The sequence below is a fragment of the Schistocerca piceifrons genome, chromosome 1 (assembly GCF_021461385.2).
Source record: "Schistocerca piceifrons isolate TAMUIC-IGC-003096 chromosome 1, iqSchPice1.1, whole genome shotgun sequence".
Taxonomy (NCBI): Eukaryota; Metazoa; Arthropoda; class Insecta; order Orthoptera; family Acrididae; genus Schistocerca; species Schistocerca piceifrons.
Window position 1 is genome coordinate 757,166,373 of NC_060138.1, and position 22,288 is coordinate 757,188,660.

General features: G+C 42.1%; 1 protein-coding gene across 1 annotated transcript in view; it reads right to left on the reverse strand.

The window, feature by feature from the left end:
* LOC124774889 (mite allergen Der f 3-like) overlaps positions 1 to 22,288 on the reverse strand; it is a 98,775-nt gene that overhangs the window by 14,739 nt on the left and 61,748 nt on the right. The window contains exons 4-5 of the mRNA XM_047249550.1: positions 18,432 to 18,567; positions 3,899 to 4,015 (exon numbers count right to left, since the gene is read on the reverse strand). Coding sequence (XP_047105506.1) covers positions 3,899 to 4,015; positions 18,432 to 18,567 — 253 coding nt within the window. The remainder of the gene's footprint in view (positions 1 to 3,898; positions 4,016 to 18,431; positions 18,568 to 22,288) is intronic.

Below are 22,288 nucleotides of genomic sequence, written 5' to 3' on the forward strand. Positions count from 1 at the left end.
AAGCAAACATTTCCGCACAGATGGTCCTTCGGTGCTCTTTGTGTCTCCTGTTAGGTGGCGAGGAACTCAGTGGGCAACCATAAACTGGCGGGCGAGTATGTCAGCACTACCAAGAGAGACGTCCATTTGAGCATGGATGTGATTGATTATGGTCCGTCCATCATCTCGAATGAGAATGTCTGCACGTTCCATTATTGCAGGAGTCACATATGTGTACGTTCCACCAGCACAGGAGATCGGATAGGTTTGGGCTACCTAGTTATAATGACGACACCCGCCTCGCCCAAAGACTCACCGTGCTCTTGTTCACTGCCAGTTCCCCGTAGATATTCTGCAAACGCCTCTGAATATCTGCGACGCTCTGGTTTTCCGTCAACTCAGTAACAGCTCTATTCTTGCAACCTATCTCCGTTACAGCTGCCATTTTGAAGGCTACGTCTAGCGACGCCACTTATCGGAACTTCTTGAATCTACGGGAGATTAAGCGGGAATACTCAACGATGTCCCACAACAAATTCTACATTTTTCACCGAAATTGTCCGAGGAAAAAATGAGTTGCATTAGTTATTCGACATCTCTCGTATAATAAAGAAAAATTGTTCAGCGACTAAGTAACCTGGTGTGTGTGTGTTGAAGTGCCATTAGGCATTAAATGTTTCACCTGAAACACTGCTCACACTTTTCCGTGACTCTCACATTTTTAACTAAGTTCGATGAGACATTGCAGTGTCTCTTCCTTTAGAAAACACCCGATCCATTTCTTCAAATCAACACAACTGAGTAGGTCGAACGTAGGCGATGTATAATGACTCCAAAAGTATTCGTCCGATCGTATCGCGTACAATATAACAATCACAAACATAAAAATATAGCTAATAGGCAAACAATAGCTATTTCCTTATATCGATTAATACCTTTATTTAGAAATAAAGGGCTATTTTGAGTCTTATTTTGCTTAATCAGTGAACAAATCCATGTTGTTTGAAAACACTCCCCAGTTGACATCTCGCAAGCAATATCGCACGTTGGTGCAGCTCTGACACACACCATTCTTCCTGTCCTTTATGCACTTGTGTTTCATCCATTGCAATGGATAGTCGCTTCTCTGTTTTCGTAGCCATTGAGTGATATTTAAGTAATATACATCAAAACGTCGTGAAACTATAAAAAAAAAGAGAGAAATTTGCATAAGGGTGTTTCGAAAAGGAGAATATTTTCAAAAATTTGAGAAACCACTTGCAGACCTACCAGTAGGGTGAGGACTGTTGCACAGATGTTTAATGAGAACAAAACTTGCGAGAACCAATCACGAAGCGGCCGTAATGCAGTTCTGTTCGAGATGGGAAAACGTCAGCTACTTAGAGAAGTCAATAAAAATCCAAAACTAAGCGCTCTAAAACTTGCTACTGCAATCAAGATGCATGCAGGAAAGTGTGTTTCAACACAGACTGTAAGAAATTTGCTTTTTTAAGCTGTGTATGGAGGCTAAACAGCCTGTAGCAACCATTTATCAATAAATTCAACACAAGTAAACAAGTTGCATTTGCAATAGAACATAAATCCTGTGAGTTTGATTTCTGGAAGAAGGTTGTGTTTACTGGCGAGAGTCGATTTGGGCTGTTTAAGTCAAATAGAAGAGTAGATGTGGGGGGGAAGAAAGAATTATCAACTTGAAGAGAGAATTACAACAGCCCCAGTTAAACATGGTGGAGGTTCAGTATTTGCCTGGTGCTGCAAGGGTCCAAAAGGTCTGGGCTGTTTGTGTTTCACTGATGGAATAAAGGGCCATAAGGTATTCATGCAGTTCTTAAAAACACGTCTCCCCAGGAGTGTGAATAACGTGGGTCCTCCAGGGATTATATTTTAACACAAGATGATGATCCAAAATATACAGTTCTATATGCAAAGCAGTGGCTGTTGTATAAAACACTAGATGGATGCTGACACCACCGCAATTCCCAGTCATTAACTCAATAGAGTATTTGTTGAATATTCTAGACAAAAATGTGTGGAATCATCAGATATCGAATAGAAATGATCTAAAGAACACTACTAGAGGAATGGCAAAAACTTACAGTGCAAACAACACATTCTCTGGTGAAATCGAAGCCAAGGAGAATGCAAGATGTGATAAAGAGGAAAGGAGGGTCTCCTAAGTACTAACCATAATTATGTTCAGCCTGTCATTTGCAGTGCTACAGACGGATACTTCTTTTTCCTACTAAATTGCCTTTCTTTCCTCATGAATGTTTGGCGATGTTTATGTAAATAGGAATCTTAGTTTCTTTATTGTACTTTCCTTTTCTGTGTCCCTGTACTGCACTCGGACAATTTTCCACTATCTACACACTGTTAAACTCATGTATTAGACAAATACTTTATAGTGCAACTGTATTCAAAATATGTCTTACTAGTATTAGACATCATACTTTCGACCTTATAGTATTAAATAAAAGTACACCATCCGTCGAAAAAGTTACGAGACGGATTTTAATCCTGGTGTATAAATGATGTCACCTTGAACTAACAACTGTAAGCAACAGAAAGGCATTCGACTAGTGATTTTTGTGTAGGGAGTGCTAAATACTGGAAGCGCGGCTATGGTATGTCAGCGTTGTTGTGACACAAATTGCAGTCGAGCAACTTTTCTAAAATAAGTGTTCAATACATTCATCCAGAATGCAAATTTAGTTCCACATACCTTGGCTCCGGAACGAAAACGACACCACCTGGACGGCTGCGCGTCTTGATTAAAATGCAAAACACGGACAATTCTCTCTGCAACAAGCCAACACGGGTGCTAATACTCAGTGTTATCGAAACAAACCTACCACAACATGAATTTCTGCAACTGAACGGTCAATACTTGAAAGACGTAACCGTCGTCTTCTGAATAACATTCCACGGAAGGACTTCTCTGACAGTTTTATGAATGTTGTAATCAAGTGTGGCGAGCCTATGTAGAACACCTAAAGCCTTGAAACGATCACTTAACTAATGATTTTTATGGGACTATTGCAGAATGACGCTTTACACTGTGTGTGCAATATGTGTGTCTGTGTACGAACTTATAGACATTTTTATACGTCTTATTCTTAAGAAAACTTTTTTTCAGAAAAAAGCAACGATGAAGGCTAACATGACGCTGAGCAGAAATTAACATACGTTAAGAATGTAATGCCAGATAATCTTTCCCTTGCGGTAAAATCATACTGTAAATCAAGAAAAAAAGTTTTCCTCACGTACGAGTAGGACTACTAGTGCACGAGGGCTCCGTACAATGTATGGAGAAGGTTAATTCATTCCGGGAATTGAGGACTTCCACGATTTTTGCCTGTTACTGACACTATTCCCGGTATGTCTTTCGATAACTTTTGAATTACAAAATCAAAGTCGGATAACGGACGACGGAAGAAGTTTTCTTTGTTTGATATAAATAAAAATTAACATTTTTCGGATTATTTTCGTGATATTTATGATTCTAGACCAACAGGAAGTACCCTACGACTTTGATAAGTGAATTTGCAAGTATCAAAATATATAACATGAATGGTCACATCTTTTAGTTGCACTGATACCGACTGATGAAGAGAACTCTAAAAATATTCCCAGATTTTTTTGGTATCTTTACGTTGTGAAAATTCTAAATAACGATCTCAGCTCGATCAACGTAATATAAGTGAAGTTTACTCCTCATGTGTATACTTGACAGGATGTCCTTTTCAACCTTACGTGCTGCTACCGAACTCGGAAAGCTATAGATTCTGTGAGATTAGAAGTGTTTAAAATGTATATTATTGTCAATTCAGAAACTACAGTAACTAACAGTGTATCTACAATCCAATGATTTGCTTATTACGGCGTGTGTGAATTCACAGGAAGGCAGCGCATGACTCACCGAGAGCAGCCCCCAGCCCATGATGGTGGCGGGGGTGCCGGCCGGCGTGTCCTGACCCCTGGCCGGCAGCCTGGCCGCCGCCACCGTCACGTTGTCGATCACCAGCTCGGGCTCCACCTGCACACACCACACACCACACACACGCACACAGTCGTGACGAAGGCTAAACTCTCCACGCTGAAGCAACTACGTTACATCCAGAAAATAAAACACTTAGGCTATCGCGACTTGCAGTAGCGCTAGTGACAAACTGTAAGGTCAACTTGACACAAGCCTTGGGTGGACGGGTTAAATAGCACAGCACAAAAATTATGAAGAGTAGTGATATGTGAATAAAGACTTAATAAATCACAAAGCTGGGGAATACGTAGACATAGTTTAAAGAATTCATCTAGACAATATGAGAAATACCGAAAAGGATCGAGATAATCGTGCCATCGGAAGTAAATTATTGCTCGCATAGGGACTTTTGTACCTTGATAAATATGTAAAATGCTGATGAATATGGGAATTAAACTCAGGAGAATGTTCATGAAACTGTTTAGAGCACCTCATTTGATAACAATAAAACGTGCCATGTTGGGAAACCAGAGACGAAGAGACTGGGAGAATATGAAATTTCCTCCTACCAGAGAAGCTCTTCATGAACTCTTAGAAGAATAATCAGCACAAGTTATACCATATATTTTTGTGGAATGGGTACAAAAGTGTATTGGTGTTTGGTGGGGGCAGGGAAAAGGGGTGGAGGTTTTGGGGGTGGGTGGAGGGGAGGGCGTCGGAGGGGGGCAGTAATAAGCTGTATTCCAGTTCTAATTGTCGTCACACTTTCACTGCAGCGTGTCCTCCCCTATCTTTCATGGAAATTTAACTTATACATCGAATGTATCAGGTCACTTTACGTGTCTTTGATGATGACACAATTGTTTGAAATACATTTCTTTGCCAGAGTTCTTTGTTTTGTTTGAGTGACCAATAACTATACTGTACATTAATTAAAGAACACGAGTTATGAAAAACACCTGTTACCTTTTATTTACTCCCATCATTGACCACCTGCATTTATGTTAGCTTTTTATCGTATGTCATCATGATCTATGGCATTATTTATATTAATGTTTAGAAGTGTAGTATAAGCTTCATACCCAAAACCTTCCCTCCATTTCGTTTTCCTTATTTTCAATGTTAATATGTTTGAACTACATCCGCCAAGATAACGGGGAGCGTGAAATCGCTTTCCTCCAGAACACGGGTGGAACCCTCCGCTCTCGATAGAATCTGCCTCCCTGATTAACGATGGGGGCCAGTGTGCCGGCCAGCCTGGATGTGGTTCCTAGTCGCCTCCCCACATCCACCAACGTAAATACCAGACCGTTTCCCACATTGCATCTCAACTACACGATACATAAACAGTTTGTAACACGGTGTCACATTTGACCACGCCCGTAACCGTAGACAGTGTCAGCAGGCGTACACTGATACATTCCTAGGGTGGTTAAATGCCTTTGGGAGTGGCGACCCCCGCAATGTTAGCCTATAAACGAGTATTATTGATTCAGTGTGAGACAGGAGAACTACCATATTAGTTCAAACCTGGCATTAGGTAGTTAAAATTCACTGGAAGGAAGGAACGATGCTTCATCTATTGTTTGTGTTCCGATGTAAATAGGATGTCGGCTGAGGTAATATGAATACCACTGTTGGATTTTTAATATATCCCGTGTCCCACATCTACTTAAATACTCGGCAAGTCACTGTACAGCGCGTGGCGGAGGGTAACCTGTACCACTACCAGCCATTTCCTTTCCTGTTCCATTCGCAGATACAGGAAGGGTACAACGATTGTCTGTGTGCCTCCATATGAGCTCTGATTTCTTGTATCTTTTCTCCGTGGTCCTTATGAGGAACGTATGTTGCTGGTAGAAGAACCATTCGCAATCAGCTGAAAATTTCGGTTCTCTACATTTTCCCAATATTGTTCCTCGAACCTACCGGCAACAAATCTAGCAGTCCGCCTCTGAACAGCTTCGATGTCTTACTGTATTCCGACCTCGTGAGGATAGAAACAGTCGAGCTGCACTCAAGAATAGGTCGCACTAACGTCATATACGCGGTCTCCTTTACAGGCGAACAATACTTTCCTAAAATTCTCCCAATAAACTGAAACCAATCATTTATCTTTCCCACCACAAGCCTAACATGGTGGATCCACTTCATATTGCTTTGGAACGTTACGTCCAGATATTTAAACGACGTGACCGTGTCAAGCAGGAGCCTGCTAATGCTGTATCAATATTACGGGTTTGTTTTTCCTATTCAGTCTCATTAAATTAAATTATTTGTACGTTTAGATCCAGCTGACAATGGCCTTGGCGAAGTGGTAACACCGGTTTCCGTCATATCACCGAAGTTAAGAGCTGTCGGGCTGGGCTACCACTTGGGTGAAAGACCATCCCGTCTGCCGAACGCTGTTGGCAACGGGGGTGCACTCAGCCCTTGTGAAGCAAACTGAGGAGCTACTTGATTGAGAAGTAGCGTCTCCGGTCTCCTAAAGTGACATGCGGCCCGGAGAGCGTTGTTCTGACCACATGCCCCTCCAGATCCGCATCCAGTGACGCCTGTGGACTTAAGATAACATGACGGCCGGTCGGTACCATTTAGCCTTCCAAGGCCTATTCCGACGGACATAGATCCAGCTGCCCTTCATCACATCAGCTAGAAATTTTGTCTCACTCATCAGAGTGTGGTTTCAGAGTGGGGTTTCAGTTGTCTGAGACTGCCGTTGAGTATGCAAGTTCCGTTTGTGTGTGTGTGTGTGTGTGTGTGTGTGTGTGTGTGTGTGCGTGTGTCCTCTATTGTTGACGAATGCCTTAATGGCCAAAAGCTTTAATTGTGAGAGCCTATCTGCGATGAACATCTCCGCTATATGGCGAGTAGGAACTTTCCTTCTCATAATATTATCATAATCCGTCCTGGATTTTCCGTTGTATTCTCCTACACTCACACAACTGCGACACCTTCCCATACACAACAGTGTCATCAGCAAACAACCGCAAACTACTGTCCAACCTGCCCGCCAGACCATTGATGATGTAGAAAACAGTAGTGGTTCTGTCACATTTCCATGGGCCACTCCGGACACCCTTGTCTCTGACGACCACACACCGTCGAGCACAACATACTTGGTACTATTACTTAAGAAGTTTTCGAGCCATCACGCGTCTGGGAACGTATGGAATATGTTCAGCGTAATACCGGTTCCATTGTCATCACATTCACACATGCAAGTACCCTGACAGGAATAAAAAATGTTACACCATGAAAGCCTTGACCATACGTTACGAAACTGACATTCCTATGTCTTTTTTAGATGTAGATTAAAATTTTCTAGCAATTTTACTACAGATAAAAGATTTTCTTACAGTCAGTGTGATTACATGATGGTTTTGGTAGGTGTCCAACATTACTGGCACCTTCCTTGTGGAACTCAGATCACAGCATGCATAATGGACGAGCAGAAGCAGTATATCACAATCTTTCAAATTTCGAGAAATGCTGGATTACCAGCATGAGCGACATGGCGGCATTATACCGACAGATGGCAGAGATAATCTGTAACGGATCAGTGTTACATACGCTGTAGCAACTTATTACTGTTACTAGAATATGACTGAAAATGGGAAATAGATGTCATAAGATGATTGTATAAGTAATTTGTAATTTGCTATTGGTCACTTTATTATACTGTTATGCACATGGGTGTTTCCAAACACTCAAATTTGTGAACGTCTGTTCTTTTCCTGAGAAAGGAATAATTTTTATAAAGAAAAAATTGGTATTCAACTACCGCAACAGGGAAGCCAATACGCCTGTTAACTGCCAAGCTTCTTCCGCTGTGGTTTCCGCTCCTGACTCGCCATTTCTACGGAAGAAATGAACTGTGCGCTGACCCGGCGGAAAGTGTCACTGTAGTGTTAGCAGCTGGCCTAGTCCTTCCCGCTTTTAGTATGCCTTTTCTTTGAACGAGGTGTGCGGCAGAAAGACAGGTGAAGAGAGTAGCCAGTACGCAGTGTTTGATTAAGGTTCACATAACAATGCCTTCTACAAAATTTTGATGTTTCGTGTAATTAATAATGGAATTTATGGAGAAAGGCGATAAGCAGCACTTTTGCATAACGATTCGTGTTGTTGAAATTGCAGCCGTAGATAAAAGATAATACCAGGCAAAGAGTTGCAAGAATTGCACTATCTTTTATTCATGAATGATTTCAAAGGGTGGATAGTACGGCGCATCGTATGAGGCGTGTAGATACTATGAAAGTACTTTTTCTCCTTATTCTCAACCTCACAGCGTCTAAATAGCGAGCTGCTGACAGTTTCTTGCGTAATTAGACTTGTGATAGGAGAGACAGTACTTTTTTATCAGAAACTATAGTGACAGGTTTATAGGGAATAGTAAAGTAATAATTAATTTTCAACGGTGTTATTTTGTTTTTTCAAGTGTTTGATATATACGTACCTTAAATCCTATCCTAAAATATTGTTAGTTGGGAAAGAAATGGCAGTTAACGTAAAAATTATATAACTGATTTATGTAAGAAAGTGGGTACATGCAATTTTGATGGGCTGCATTGTAACAGAACTTGATTAACAAAGTTTGCTTAGTTTCTCAAGACGAAATTGAATTCAGTCTAATAACAATAACTAATGTTTTTCTTAAATAGTTTTTAAAGTGATTGTGGAAAAGAGGGAAGTAGGATATTATGAGTTTCATTCTGGTACTAGAGTTGCAGTTGTTAAAAGAAGAATTTATTAACTATTTCAATAAAGCGATGAACAAAAGTGTTATTATAATTTGTCTCCTCAGGACAAACAACCAAGCATACAAGGTGCTATTACTTATTTTCGGAACTAAATTAATCAAGGGAAGTTTGTATTGGCTCCTTGGTCATTATTAAATGTTGCCATCGTCTTTTACTGGAAAAATCTAATTATTAAAACGATAATTAAAGGGAACAGTGACGTGTAGTGTAAAATTTCCACTAGTTCTTTTGGAATAACTACGATATCCTAAACAACATTCAAAGAAGTCTACACGTGGTCAACAATTGAAAAGAGATTTAATTCAGGTAAAGGTAGTGCTCCAATTGTAGATTTTATTATTACCTCTGAATCCATAGCTAGAAACGATGACAGCCACTCAAGATTGCAGCACGGTCACGCAGTTTAGTATACTTGACCAGCCTCTAGTAATAAGGTAATAAAAGGACACGATATTTAGCAACAGAGTACAGGTGTGTAACGTCGTTCTAAGTTGGCTGAGTGCAATGACTGCGGAAGTTTGACAAGTTTGTAAGGACTATAGCCTGCCGAGATTAGACACGACTCCTTTCAGAAGGAGAACACCATGAGAACTGGCTCTCACGAATAGCTGGAAATCTTCGCAAAGGTTAACTGCATTGTGCCATCAAGGAACTGCCGGAGAAAATTACTGGAGTTAGACTCTCAAGTTGCTATGTGTAATTTGTTAACACCATATCAATGGTATGATTGCCATCACATCACAGTATGGTGTAGTGCCCGAGTCAATTTGGATAGTCTGTGACATTCAGCAATGAGTCTCATTTCTGTTTGTAGCGGTCGGATCGACGCCAATGCGTTGCAGTTTCTGTAAGACTGTACAGACTGCCATAAGGAACACAGAAGTTGAACAGACAGATATACAGGGTGAAAAGTATGTAAACCGACAAACTCTGGGAGGTTGTAGGGGACATCAAAACAAATATTTTTCCCTAATGTCATTTTTTCCTATGAGGGTTATTTAAACCGGCGGAGGCCGTATTACGCACTTCAGTTATTAGAGGCCATATTACGATCTTCAGTTGTTAGAAGGCGTATTACGCTTTTCAGTTGTAGGCAACTGCTGTCCACCAGTGTAGTAGTACATTGTCTCTGTTTACTAATGGAGCGATACACCGGGAGTGAGTACACTGATATGGTTGGTGCGTACTACGTAGCGCACCACAACGGACGAGCTGAACAGCGGGTTTATGAACAAAACTATCCTAATCGGCGCGGGATTAGCCGAGTGGTCTCAGGCGCTGCAGTAACGGACTGTGCGGCTGGTCCCGGCGGAGTTTCGAGTCCTCCCGCGGGCATGGGTGTGTGTGTTTGTCCTTATGATAATTTACGTTAAGCAGTGTGTAAGCTTAGGGACTGATGACCTTAGCAGTTAAGTCCCATAAGATTTCACAATTTGAATTTTCATCCTAATCGCCGTAGCCCGCATCATACGACTTTTGCCGCTGTGTACCAACGTCTGCGTGAGACCGGGTCATTTAGCAGATTACCTGGACAGGGACGCCGTCGCACGGTAAGAACGCTGCAATTTGAGGAAGCTGTCTTGCAGCATGTGGAGCGGGATCCTTCAATCAGCACTCGTGCAATTTCACGTAACATACGGACGAATCAGACGAATGTAAGAACAGTCCTTCGAGGGCAATTGTTACGTCCATTTCACTTAAAGCGTTTCCACAACCTGGAACCAATTGAATATCCACCCAGAGCACAGTTTTCGCAGTCGTACCTGGAACAGTGTGAAATGCATCCTACATTTCCACCCTCTGTGTTGTTTACCGAGGAAGCGACGTTCGGGCGTGATGGAGTCTTCAAAATGCACAATTCGTATGTTTGGAGTGAGGATAACCCACATGCCACAGTTACTAGCGCTCATCAAGTGCGGTTCTTCGTTAATGTGTGGGTCGGTGTTGTTGGGGACTGTCTAATTGGGCCGTATCTGCTGCCCAGGCCATTAAATGGCAGGCACTATTACAATTTTCTCACCAGAGCATTGCCAGAATTGCTGGAAGACGTCCCGCTCCCTACGAGACAATGCATGTGGTTCCAACATGACGGGCGCCGGCACATTTCAGTCGTCGTGTGCGTCGATTCCTGGACCGACGGTTCCCAGAAACGTGGATTGGCAGAGGTGGTCCTGTACCATGGCCTGCTCTATCCTCCGACATGTCCCCTCTGGACTTTTTTGTGTGGTGAGAGATGCGCAACCTTGTTTACGCAACTCCTGTTGCATCAGAAGAGGATCTGGTTGCCCGGATAGTAGCAGCAGCAGGAACAATTCAGGATACTTCTGGGGTTTTTGCCCGTGTCAGACAGAACATGATCTGACGGTATAACCTTTGTTCACGTGTCAATGTAGGCATTTTTGAAAATTAGGTTGTGTGTTAATGTGTTGTCTCTTGGTCATAAAAAATGGAAAAGTGTTTGTTGGTTTAATTGAGTTGCCACCAGAGAAATCTTCCTCTACCGGTATAAATACTCCTTATAGGAAAAAATGACATTAGGGAAAAACATTTTTTTTATGTCCCCTAAAACCTCCCAGAGTTTGTCGGTTAAAATACTTTTCACCCTGTACAAGGAAGGTAACTGCGCAGAACCCTTGGCTGACAGAAATACTTCAGCTGAACGACCAACGAAAGAAGTAAAGAAATTTTCAGGGAAAGACAGAAATACTACAGTATAAGTCATTTTGGATTTAAGTAGAAAGGCCAGAGAAGATAAGGCGAACTGAAAAAACACGAAGAAATGAAAGACAAACTGTCGTAAGATGGAATGATTCAGCATAAATAAAAGTCAAAAGCGATTTCAGCGGCATCAGAAGCAAGGGTGTCAACATCAATAGTGCAACGAGATTTCCACTAACAAACGTGGAAGAGAGAGTAGATAGGTGGAATGAGTACACTGAAGGTTTCTACGAGGATGAGAACTTGCCTGATAACGTAAAGGAAGAAGAAATGGGAGTGCAGATTAACATACAGGGAACGTAGTTTTATAATTTTTCATTAACATGGAATTCTTACGATAAAATAATGCAGAAGGAATGGACAACATATCTTCGTAATTTTTGAAATCGTTAGGGCACGATACAAACACTTCACTATTTAACTTGATGTGTAAAGTGTTTGAGACCGGACACATACCACCAGCTCTTCGGAAAAGTGTCATAGTCACAATCCCGAAGACAGCATGGGCCGGGTCCGAGAATTATTTCACATTGTGGTTAAAAGGTCATGCATCCAAACTATTGTTAACATTAATATACGGAAGCACGAAAAAAATTAGGATCTGTTGGATCAGGATCACTGTCGATTTCGGAGAGTAAAGACACCAGAGAGGTATTTCTCACGTTTCAGTTGATAATGGATGGAAGACATGAGAAAAATTATTACGCTTTCACAGTATTTGGCGATCTAGAAGAACGTAATAACGTAAAATGGTGCAAGATGTTCGAAATTCTAAGAAAAACTATAGTAAGCTATAGGGAAACGAATAACGTACAATTTACTCGTATACAACAACCAAGAGAGAACGCTAAGAATGGAAGAGCAGAAACTAAATTCTCGGAATTAAAACGTGGTCCATGTATGCATACTTCTGTTATAATAAATAGAGTACACCCAACTTTGCCCGCGTTTGCGTTCTCAAAACGTTTTCAGACCCTGAATCCCCACAAAAATAAAATGTTAACAACAAAGAAGAGCTCGGATTAAAATGGGTGTAAGACAGGGAAGCAGTTTTTAGACTGTATTGAAGAAGCAATGAGGGAAATAACTATAAGGTTCAAGAATGGGATTGATATTCAGGATTTCAGTGATAAAGTTCACTGATGACATTCCTCTCCCCAGTGAAAACGGAAAATATGTACGGGTCCTGTTGAGCGGAATGGACATTTTAATGAGTACGGAAGGAAGACGAAGGTTATGATTAGTAGCTGAGATGACACTGCCAACCTCAGGGAAACTTAAGAAGCATTGCAAGAACTTTTGATTAAAATGAACAGTTTAATTAGCAAGAGTATAGATTAACAGTACATCGAAGAAAGACGAAAAGAATGAGGAGTAGCAGAATTAAAATTTGAGATAAATTTAACTTAAAAGCAGGCACTCGACGCAGACAAAGATAAGGAATTCTGCTAACTTGGAATCAAAATAACACAGGAAGGACGATGCAGCGGGAACGTAAGGCGCGGACTAGAACAGGCAAAAGAGGGTATTCCTGCCCAAACGTCTACTTAAGCAACAATTGAGAACGATTTTTGAAGTATGGTACTGTACGGTAGTGATTAATGGACTGTGGGAAAACTGGAAAAAAAGGGAATCGAAGCGTTTTATGTTTGATGCTATAGGAGAATGTTGATAATTAGGTACACTTCTGAGATGAAGAGTGAGGTTTCCGCGTAGTATCAGAGAACACAGAAACATGCGATAAACCCTTAAAAGAACACGGGGCAGGATGGTAGGACATGTACTATTACATCAGGGAATAACTTACAATATACTAGAGAAGCCGAAGAGCATAGAAGCTGTAGGGGAAACAGAAGTCGCGACACACCCAGCAAATAAGGATGCAAGTGTTGCTGTGAGGTGTAGAGATTGACACAAGAGAGGAAGTTCGTGGCGCCTCGCATAAAAAGGGCCCAAAAAAAAAAAAAAGGGTTAAATTATGGACCGCTACTTACTAGCGTATCACTCTCAATTTCTGGTGGTGTATAAATATACTGGTATCCAAAGTTAAGGCAACAAACCACTAATGCTTCGTCCTGTGTCTAATTCAGGAGATGATCATACAAACAGTCAGAGGCGGTCCGCACGATTATATACTGCACGGTCTACGAACAACCATGCCAACAATGACGTCACGGCACCTGTCAAACGGGGTACTGTTTTCCTGGTAGTCAAAATTCACAATCATTGTGTACACAGTCGTAAATGATGCTGTATGGCACAGTGAAGACGCCTACCAGACTCTCTGCAGCGGAGGAACATACGAAGAATGGAAGCAGGACAGCCGCAAACTTATGTGGACCGGTGGCTTAATGTGAATCTTTCTGTTGATTTTCGGATGTAGCGACAGTTTATAGAGACCGGAACTGTATCCTGGTAAGCAGATCAAAGCCGAGCACGTGTGACATCAGAAAGAGAGGTCCGTTATTTGGCGTGATGGGCGGCCGTACTGTCTTAGTACTGCACGACAGCTGGCATCTGACATCGGAGCACCCTCTAGAGGTGTTGTATCGATGCAAACGGTGCACAGAAGGCTTAGGTGGAGTGGCCTTCTGTATGTGTACCTCTGACGAGTTTTAACAAAAGGCAACGTCTAGAGTGGACCCGTCAACGTGCCACCTGGACGGTCGAATACTGGGCCAATTTTCTTTGCACATATGAGTGACAGTTTGGTCTGCAGAGCGATTTTCGACGGTTTCGCATCTGGAGGAAACGTGAAGTACGATTTCTGGACCTAAACACTGTGGAAAGAGACCGATACCAAGAAAGGTTCCTAATGGTGTGAGCAGATATTATGTTGAACACTGAAACGCCTCCTAACGAACTTGTATAGCTGAATCGGCAAGGTTAGCTGCTGTCAAGTATCGTGACGATATTCTAGGAGCTCGTGTGGTGTTGTTGCTAGGTGCTGCGGGACTGGACTTCGTATTGACAGTTCCCCTCAAGCACAACGTGAAAAATGTCTTGGCTCACGAACTTAATAAATACAGCAAACAGAAACAAATATAGGAAGACATAGCAATTGAAATCGAACCTTATCCCATATAAGAAGGTGCTGTCAGAAACACGTCAAAAGGTGTTAAACACAAAGTATCCCAGTGCAGAAAGATAAATCATTGTTACTCTCAATGCATTCAATTTGGTATGATTTAGACATGATTGATAGAGCAAATCTAACGATTTCGGAGTACCAAAGTAGTTCCTTTTTGGCTCATTCCACAATTTGACAAATTATTTTACAGAAATCACCAGAGAAGTCGAGAACTGCGTGTCGTGCTCGAGAAGCCAAAAATGTTCTTTCTTTCGGTAATGCTCTCAAAATCCTGTAATGTCTACTTGCCGTTATCCCACACGCTATAATGTTACACAGGCTTTCTCATCTAAATACTGTATAACGATGAACGCCGTCGCTGCACGTCCAGTGAGACACTGCAGCGTCCCTTGTAAAGCACCACACAATCGTGGACAATCGTTGCCTCATGTGGGATCCGCAAACAATGTGTTTGTATGTACTGCCGTTTCGAATAAAACCATTTCCACATTGTCCTTCAGGTCAGCTCGTTCAACAGTGGCCTTTATGCGCCTTGTATATCCAATATCGACTCTGCGGTTGACACAGTGTTAATGTAATACTTAGAGCAAAGGTTGATCCTGAAAACATGCAAATATTACGTGTGCATAAATAGCCGAAAGTATTTAGTTATTATACGTGAAAGATCATAAGAGAAGTCCAGTATCTAATACTCTAGTCACAAATAGATCTGACAGCACATCCTGCAATCGGGAACGTAGTCGCCATGTGGTGATTCATATAAAAATTTACAGAAACATGCAGCATATCTGTAGAAGAATTGACTGACAAAATTATTGTCCATATCTTGGCTCAAATGGCTCTGAGCACTATAGGACTAAACATCTGAGGTCATCAGTCCCCTAGAACTTAGAACTACTTAAACCTAACTAACCTAAGGACATCACACACATCCATGCCCGAGGCAGGATTCGAACCTGCGAACGTAGCGGTCACGCGGTTCCAAACTGAAGCGCCTAGAACCGCACGGCCACACCGGCCGGCTTCCATATCTTGTCTGGCATTCCTAGGAAGTAAAGATCACTCAATAGAAATAATATTTGAACATTCGTATCATAAAGAGTTACAATGTCCTCGCGACCTGTAGACGTCTGAAGAAACAATAAATATCGTTTTGGACCTCCTTTCGCCAACTCGAAGTGGCATGGACTCAACAAGTAGTTGGAAGTCCCCTGCAAAAATATTTAAGCCATGGTACTTCTATAGCCGTCCATAATTTCAAAAGTGTGCGGGATTTTATGAACGAACTGACCTCTTGATTACGTTCGATAAATATTCGATGAAATTCATGTTGGGCTATCTGGGTGGTCAAATCATTCGCTGCAATTGTCCAGAATGTTCTTCAAATCAGTGACATGGCCCATTGTCGTCCAAAAAAATTACATCATTGTTTGGAGATATGAAGTCCATGCATGGCAGCAGACGATCCCCAAGTAGCCGAATATAACCATGTAAACACAGTCCACACCATTATGGAACCCCCACTAGCTTCCACAGTATCTTGTTGACAACCTGGGCCCATTATATCATGCTGTCTGCACCGCACTCGAGCCTTATTATCACCTCTTAACAACTGAAATCGGGACTCATCCGATCAAGCCACGGTTTTCCAGTCGTCTAGGGTCCAACCGATATGGTTACGAGCGCAGGAGAGCGGCCGCGGGTGATGTTCTGTTGCGAAAGGCTCAAGGCTCTCTCGTCGGTCGTCATGTGCCACAGCCCATCAACGACAAATTTCAAAAAAATGGTTCAAATGGCTCTGAGCACTATGGGACTTAACAGGTATGGTCATCAGTCCCCTTGAACTACTTAAACCTAACTAACCTAAGGACATCACACAACACCCAGTCATCACGAGGCAGAGAAAATCCCTGACCCCGCCGGAACTCGAGCCCGGAAACCCGGGTGCGGGAAGCGAGAACGCTACCGCACGACCACGAGCTGCGGACCGCCCAATTTCACCTCACTGTCCTAACGGATACGTTCGTCGTACCTCCCACATTGATTTCTGTGGTTATTTCACGCAGTGTTCCTTGTTTCTTAGCACTGAAAACTCCACGCTGTTCTCGATCGTTAAGTGAAGGCCGTCGGCCACTGAGTTGTTCTTGTTGAGAGGTAATGCCTGAAATTTAGTATTCTCGGTACACTCTCGACGCTGTTGATCTCGGGATGTTGAACTCCCTACTATTTTCGAAATGGAATGTCCCATGCCCCTAGCTTCAACTATCATTCTGTTAATTCCCGTCGTGCGGCCACGACAAGGTGAAAAGTTTTCGCCGCGCGGTATTAGCGGAGCGGTCTAAGGCGCTGCAGTCATGGACTGTGCGGCTGGTCTCGGTGGAGGTTCGAGTCCTCCCTCGGGCATGGGTGTATGTCCTTAGGATAATTTAGGTTAAGTAGTGTGTAAGCTTAGGGACTGATGACCTTAGCAGTTAAGTCCCATAAGATTTCACACACATTTGAACATTTGAAAAGTTTTCGTATAAACCACCTGAGTACGAACAGCTCCGGAAACGAACTGCCCTTTTGTACCTTTTTACCGCCATCTAATAGGTGCTTATCGCTATCCCATGAGTTTTGTGACCTCATTGTATGTCCCAGGCTTTAATTCTCAGCTCATCATATGTCACTTCGTGTGATGTCCTGTGATCAGGTACAGGGGCCAAATTTCTTTTAATCATATCTGCTAGAAACGCACTGCTCCTGTTTGAGTCTAACCAAATGTGTATCTAACTTCCCAGAACTTCACGTTAACATTTCTCTTACTTTAAACGGAAACTGAGCAAACAAGAAAAACTAATATAAAAAATTCGAAATATCTTGCTAATGTAATTTTTATTACAGTTGTGAAATAAAATTATCCATCTTGAAACTGACCTACAGGTCACTGTTATCAAATGCCATTTCAATTTTAAGAAACGCCAGCCAGTAGGGAAAAATTACAAAAGCTTAAAAATATTGTTAGATCTCAACAGTCCAGCATCGCTTGTTTGCCACTAACAGCCGTTATAATTTATACATCACAGCTGAATATTAACTATAAATATATCGGTGATGCAGAGCAAACTAATGAAAACTTAAGAAGTACAATTTCGAATTTAACTTAACTCTAGATTCATATTGATACGTCTCAGCGAAATATAAAAGTATCTACTGAAATTTAATATTACATAGTGCATGACAATGAAAGCTGAAATGTATGTTGCAGCAGAAACAATTAGCTAGAAAGAGACTTAACTATGTCTTGGGACGCAGCAAATAATGTGTTGGTGAAGCGAATCTTAAGTCGAGGGTGGGAACACACCACAATACAAACAGAATACATATTCCGTTGTCATAAATTGCGTTCAATGATAGGAACGTGTAAAGCAGGAGACTTCGTGCAATACACCACACCTAGGGCTTTGTGTAAAAGGAGTTTCAGTTGGAAGACAGCTAACAGCTGTCATTCTAAGTTCATGTCCATGATTCTAAGCAATAAATCCCATTTGAACCAGAATGGTTGCAGCTTCGCAATGAATGTAACTAGGCAGTTTATTAAAATGGGTATGACACCGTAATACCAAGTTGATCACCACTTGTTGCAAGTGAGACTTATTTTAGACGAGAGGGAGGGGGATTTAATATAGGCAATAATATCGAATAAATCGCTCAAAAAATTTAGATGTTTCCAACCCGACACAAAGGATTGTATTGACTGTTGCTACAAGTGTACATTTCCGTCTCTGCCGAGTCCATCAGCAGAAGTCATCAGAGTTAAATTCTGATTGTGTTTTGAAACTAATAACCGAGTCTATCTCAAACATTTCTGATGATACTAAAATTGCGCTGAATAACGTTAGCGATGATCAAGTGCGAAATTTACCTTTATGAGTGCGATGTCGTTGACATATCCATCTCTTGGGTTGTAGTCAGGGTTGATAACCACCTTCGTGACCGTATGCAACGAGCCTCCAGACGTCTGATCCACTGTACCAGCCAGGATTGTCAGGTTTTCTGTGCTGAAACAAGTACACGCTCAAGTTTACATTTGTGTAATATTACAGGTGTATTCACTCTTATATCTTGAGATTCCTTTCCCAAACAGGGACACACGGTAAGGACAACGTATTCACCCACAACATCGAGGTAGGAGTAAAACTCGCGATCGCTGCGACGCGAGGGTGCTGAGATACACTCAGACAAGAGAGGTTGCGAAAAGAGTGGTAGTTTAGACAATTCAGTTACAATGACCTGTCTTTTGATAAATTTTCTCTGCCCTTTTAGCGCATCCCAAATAGGGCTACAATACAGGCTCTGATTGGCTTACAGAGAGAACTGTGACATAATTTTCACCATGAATAATTCAGGTCGAATAATCCAGGTCGTTCGGATACTTTTGAAGACAGTCCAGATGGGACTACACTGGAACTGGATCATGAATTTTAGTACTAGGTTATCACTGGAGGAAAGGAAAGCGTTGTGTGACGCATTTTTGTTATTAATAATTCAGGTCATTCGGGTACTTTAGAGCATATACTACATGGGGCCGCACTGTTATTGCCTCTTGCATTCTAATACTAGGGCCTTGCTGGAGGATAACAGACAGGTTGAACACCATGCAGTGTGTGTGTGTGTGTGTGTGTGTGTGTGTGTGTGTGTGTCTGTGTGTGTGTGTGTGTGTGTGCGTGTGTGTGTATGCGCGCGCGCCCTATACAATGCATATCTTTGACCATGAAATCATTTTAATATTATACATTAGTACGCAATTTGCGAGAAAATGAAAGTATTCGCTGGAATTACCTTCGTCTTTCTTCGATTTACTCTGAATCCATATTCTGCGATAATTCTCGCACTTGTCAGCTCTTGCAGTCCTTGAAAATGTGTGGATGATATTTTTGAGAAAGTCATATGGTATGCCGCCAGACTCATACGTTCTACACACCAATATGAACAGTCGTCTTTTTGGCATTTCCCTCAATGATTTTAGAAATTCTGATGGAATGTTATGTATTCCTTCTACCTTATTTGATCTCAAGTCCTCCAGAGCTCTCTTAAATTATGATTCAAATACTGGGTCCTCTTTCTCTTCTAAATCGACTCCTGTCTCTTCTTCTATCACATCAGACATATCTTCCACATCATAAAGGCCTTCAATGTACTCTTCCTACCTTCCCGCTCTCCCCTCTGCATTTAACGGTGGAATTCCCGTTCTCCCTTAATGTTACCATCGTTGCTTTTAAAGTCACCGAAGTTTATTCTGAATTCCCTATATGCTAAGTCAGCCCTTCCAGCAATGATTTATTTTTCGATTTCTACACATTCTTTTGCAGCCTTGTCGTCTTAGCTTCCCTGCACTTCCCTTTCATTTCATTCCTTAGCGACATGTACACACACCATAACAGTTTTGCATCACCTCGGATCCGAGAGTTCCGTAACCTGTACAGAAATTTGGAATAGAGGTCAACGTAAACATCATTTCCGCCCTTTTTATTGCTCATGAAAGCCACACATTGCAATAAACAGCCCTTTTCAATCTGTCCCAGGCATTTTCGGTAGGGTTCATGTCTGAAAAACATACTGGCCACTCTAGTCGAGCGATGTCTTTGTCCTGAAGGAAGTCATTAACGAGATGTGCACGTTGGGGACTCACATTATCGTCCATGAGGACAAATGGCTGGCCAATACGCTGCCGATATGGTTGCACTATCGGTCGGAAGATGGCATTCAAGTATCGTACAGTCGTTTCTGTGCCTTCCATGACCACTAGCGTACGTCGGACACACATAGTGCCACCCCAAAACATCAGGAAACTTCCACCTTGCTGCACTCTCTGTACAGTGTGTCTAAGGCGTTCAGCCTGACCGGGCTACCTCCAAACAAGTCTTCGACGATTGTCTGGTTGAAGCCATATGCGACACTCATTGGATGCCAATCCTGAACGGTCCATTCGGCATGTTGTTGGGCCCATCTGTACCGAGCTGCATGATGACGTGGTTGCAAAGATGGACCTCGGCATGGACATCGGGAGTGAAGTTGCGCATCATGCTGCCTATTGCGCACAGTTTGAGTCGTAACATGACGTTCTGTGGCTGCACGAAAAGCATTATTCAACATGGTGGAGTCGCTGTCAGGGTTGCTCCGAGCCATAACCTGTAGGTAGCGGTCATCCACTGCAGTAGTAGCCCTTGGACGGCCTGATCGAGGCATGTCATCGACAGTTCCTGTCTCTCTGTATCTTCTCCATATCCGAACATTATTGCTTTGGGTCAGATGCCTGTACACTTCCGTTGCTGAGAGCCATTCCTGGCACAAAGTAACAATGCGGACGCTATCGAACTGCGGCATTGACCGTCTAGGCATGGTTGAACTACAGACAACACGAACCGTATACCTCCTTCTTGGTGGAATGACCGGAAAGATCGGCTGTCGGACCCCCTCAGTATAATAGGCGCTGCTCATGTATGGTTGTTGACATCTTTGGGCGGGATTAGTGACATCTCTGAACAGACAAAGGGACTGTGTCTGTGATGCAATATCCACAGTCAAGGTCCATCTTCGTGAGTTCTGGGAACCGGGATGATGCAAAACTAATTTTGGTGTGTGTATTTCTGTATTCCTGAATTTCCATGAACGTTTTTGTGATTCCTTCTTTCTTCGATCAGCTGAGGTATTTCTTTTGTTACCTATGGTTTCTTAACAGATACGCCCTTCACACGTATGCATTTCTTTGCAATTTCTGTGTTTACCCTTATTAGAGATGTCCGTTTCTCTTCAGCTGTGCTGTCTACTGAGCTATTCCTTATTGCTATATCAATAGCGTACGAAAACTTGAAGCGTATCATGTCATGCCATAGTACTTCTGCATCCCACTTCTTTGCATATTGATTCTTTCTGACTAAACTCTTGCACTTCAGTCAACTTTTCAACACTACCATATTGTGATCTGAGTCTACATTTGCTTATGGGCACCCCTTACAATCCAGTATCTGATTTCGGAGTCTCTGTCTGACTGTGGTATAGTCTAACTGAAATCTTCCAATATCATCCGGTCTTTTCCACGTATACCTCCTCCTCTTTTCATTCTTGAACAGAGTATTCGCTATTACTAGCTGAAATTTATTACAGAACTAAATTAGTTTTTCTCCTCTCTCATTCTTTGTCCCAAGTCCATGGTATCCTGTAACCTCTTCTTGTACTCCTTTCCCTGCATCTGCATACTTCGCTTACATAATCGTATGCTGCAGTTGTACTCATTGCTACAGGTTGCTACAGCATGCGAGACGACATGTCGAGCACACTAGCACATGCCGTATCGCACGCACTTGCTGCTCACCAATGCTTCCGTTAGGTCGTCAGCAGAATAAGTATCCATCGTTTCCAAATTTTGTCTTTTATGTTACGTACGACAACAATATCTCTTACTTCGTGATAGCGGCACAAATCGGCAACCAGATGATATTCTAAAACAACGAAACCAGTTGTGACACAGTAAATGTGTACTAATAGAGCTGTAGTCATTTTCATTAGTAATTAACGTCAGTGGAAGTTGCCTGTAGAGGACAGTATTATCAACAACATATATCGTGTAACATGTACAGATAGTGAGTCTGCAAACGATCCTATTAATAGGTTCAGTCAGACCAATTATTTTATGAATATTGACGTTCAAAGCCAACATTTTCTCACTAAATTACTGGAAAAGAAACTGTCGCGTAAACAAAGGATCAAAGGAGTCAAAAG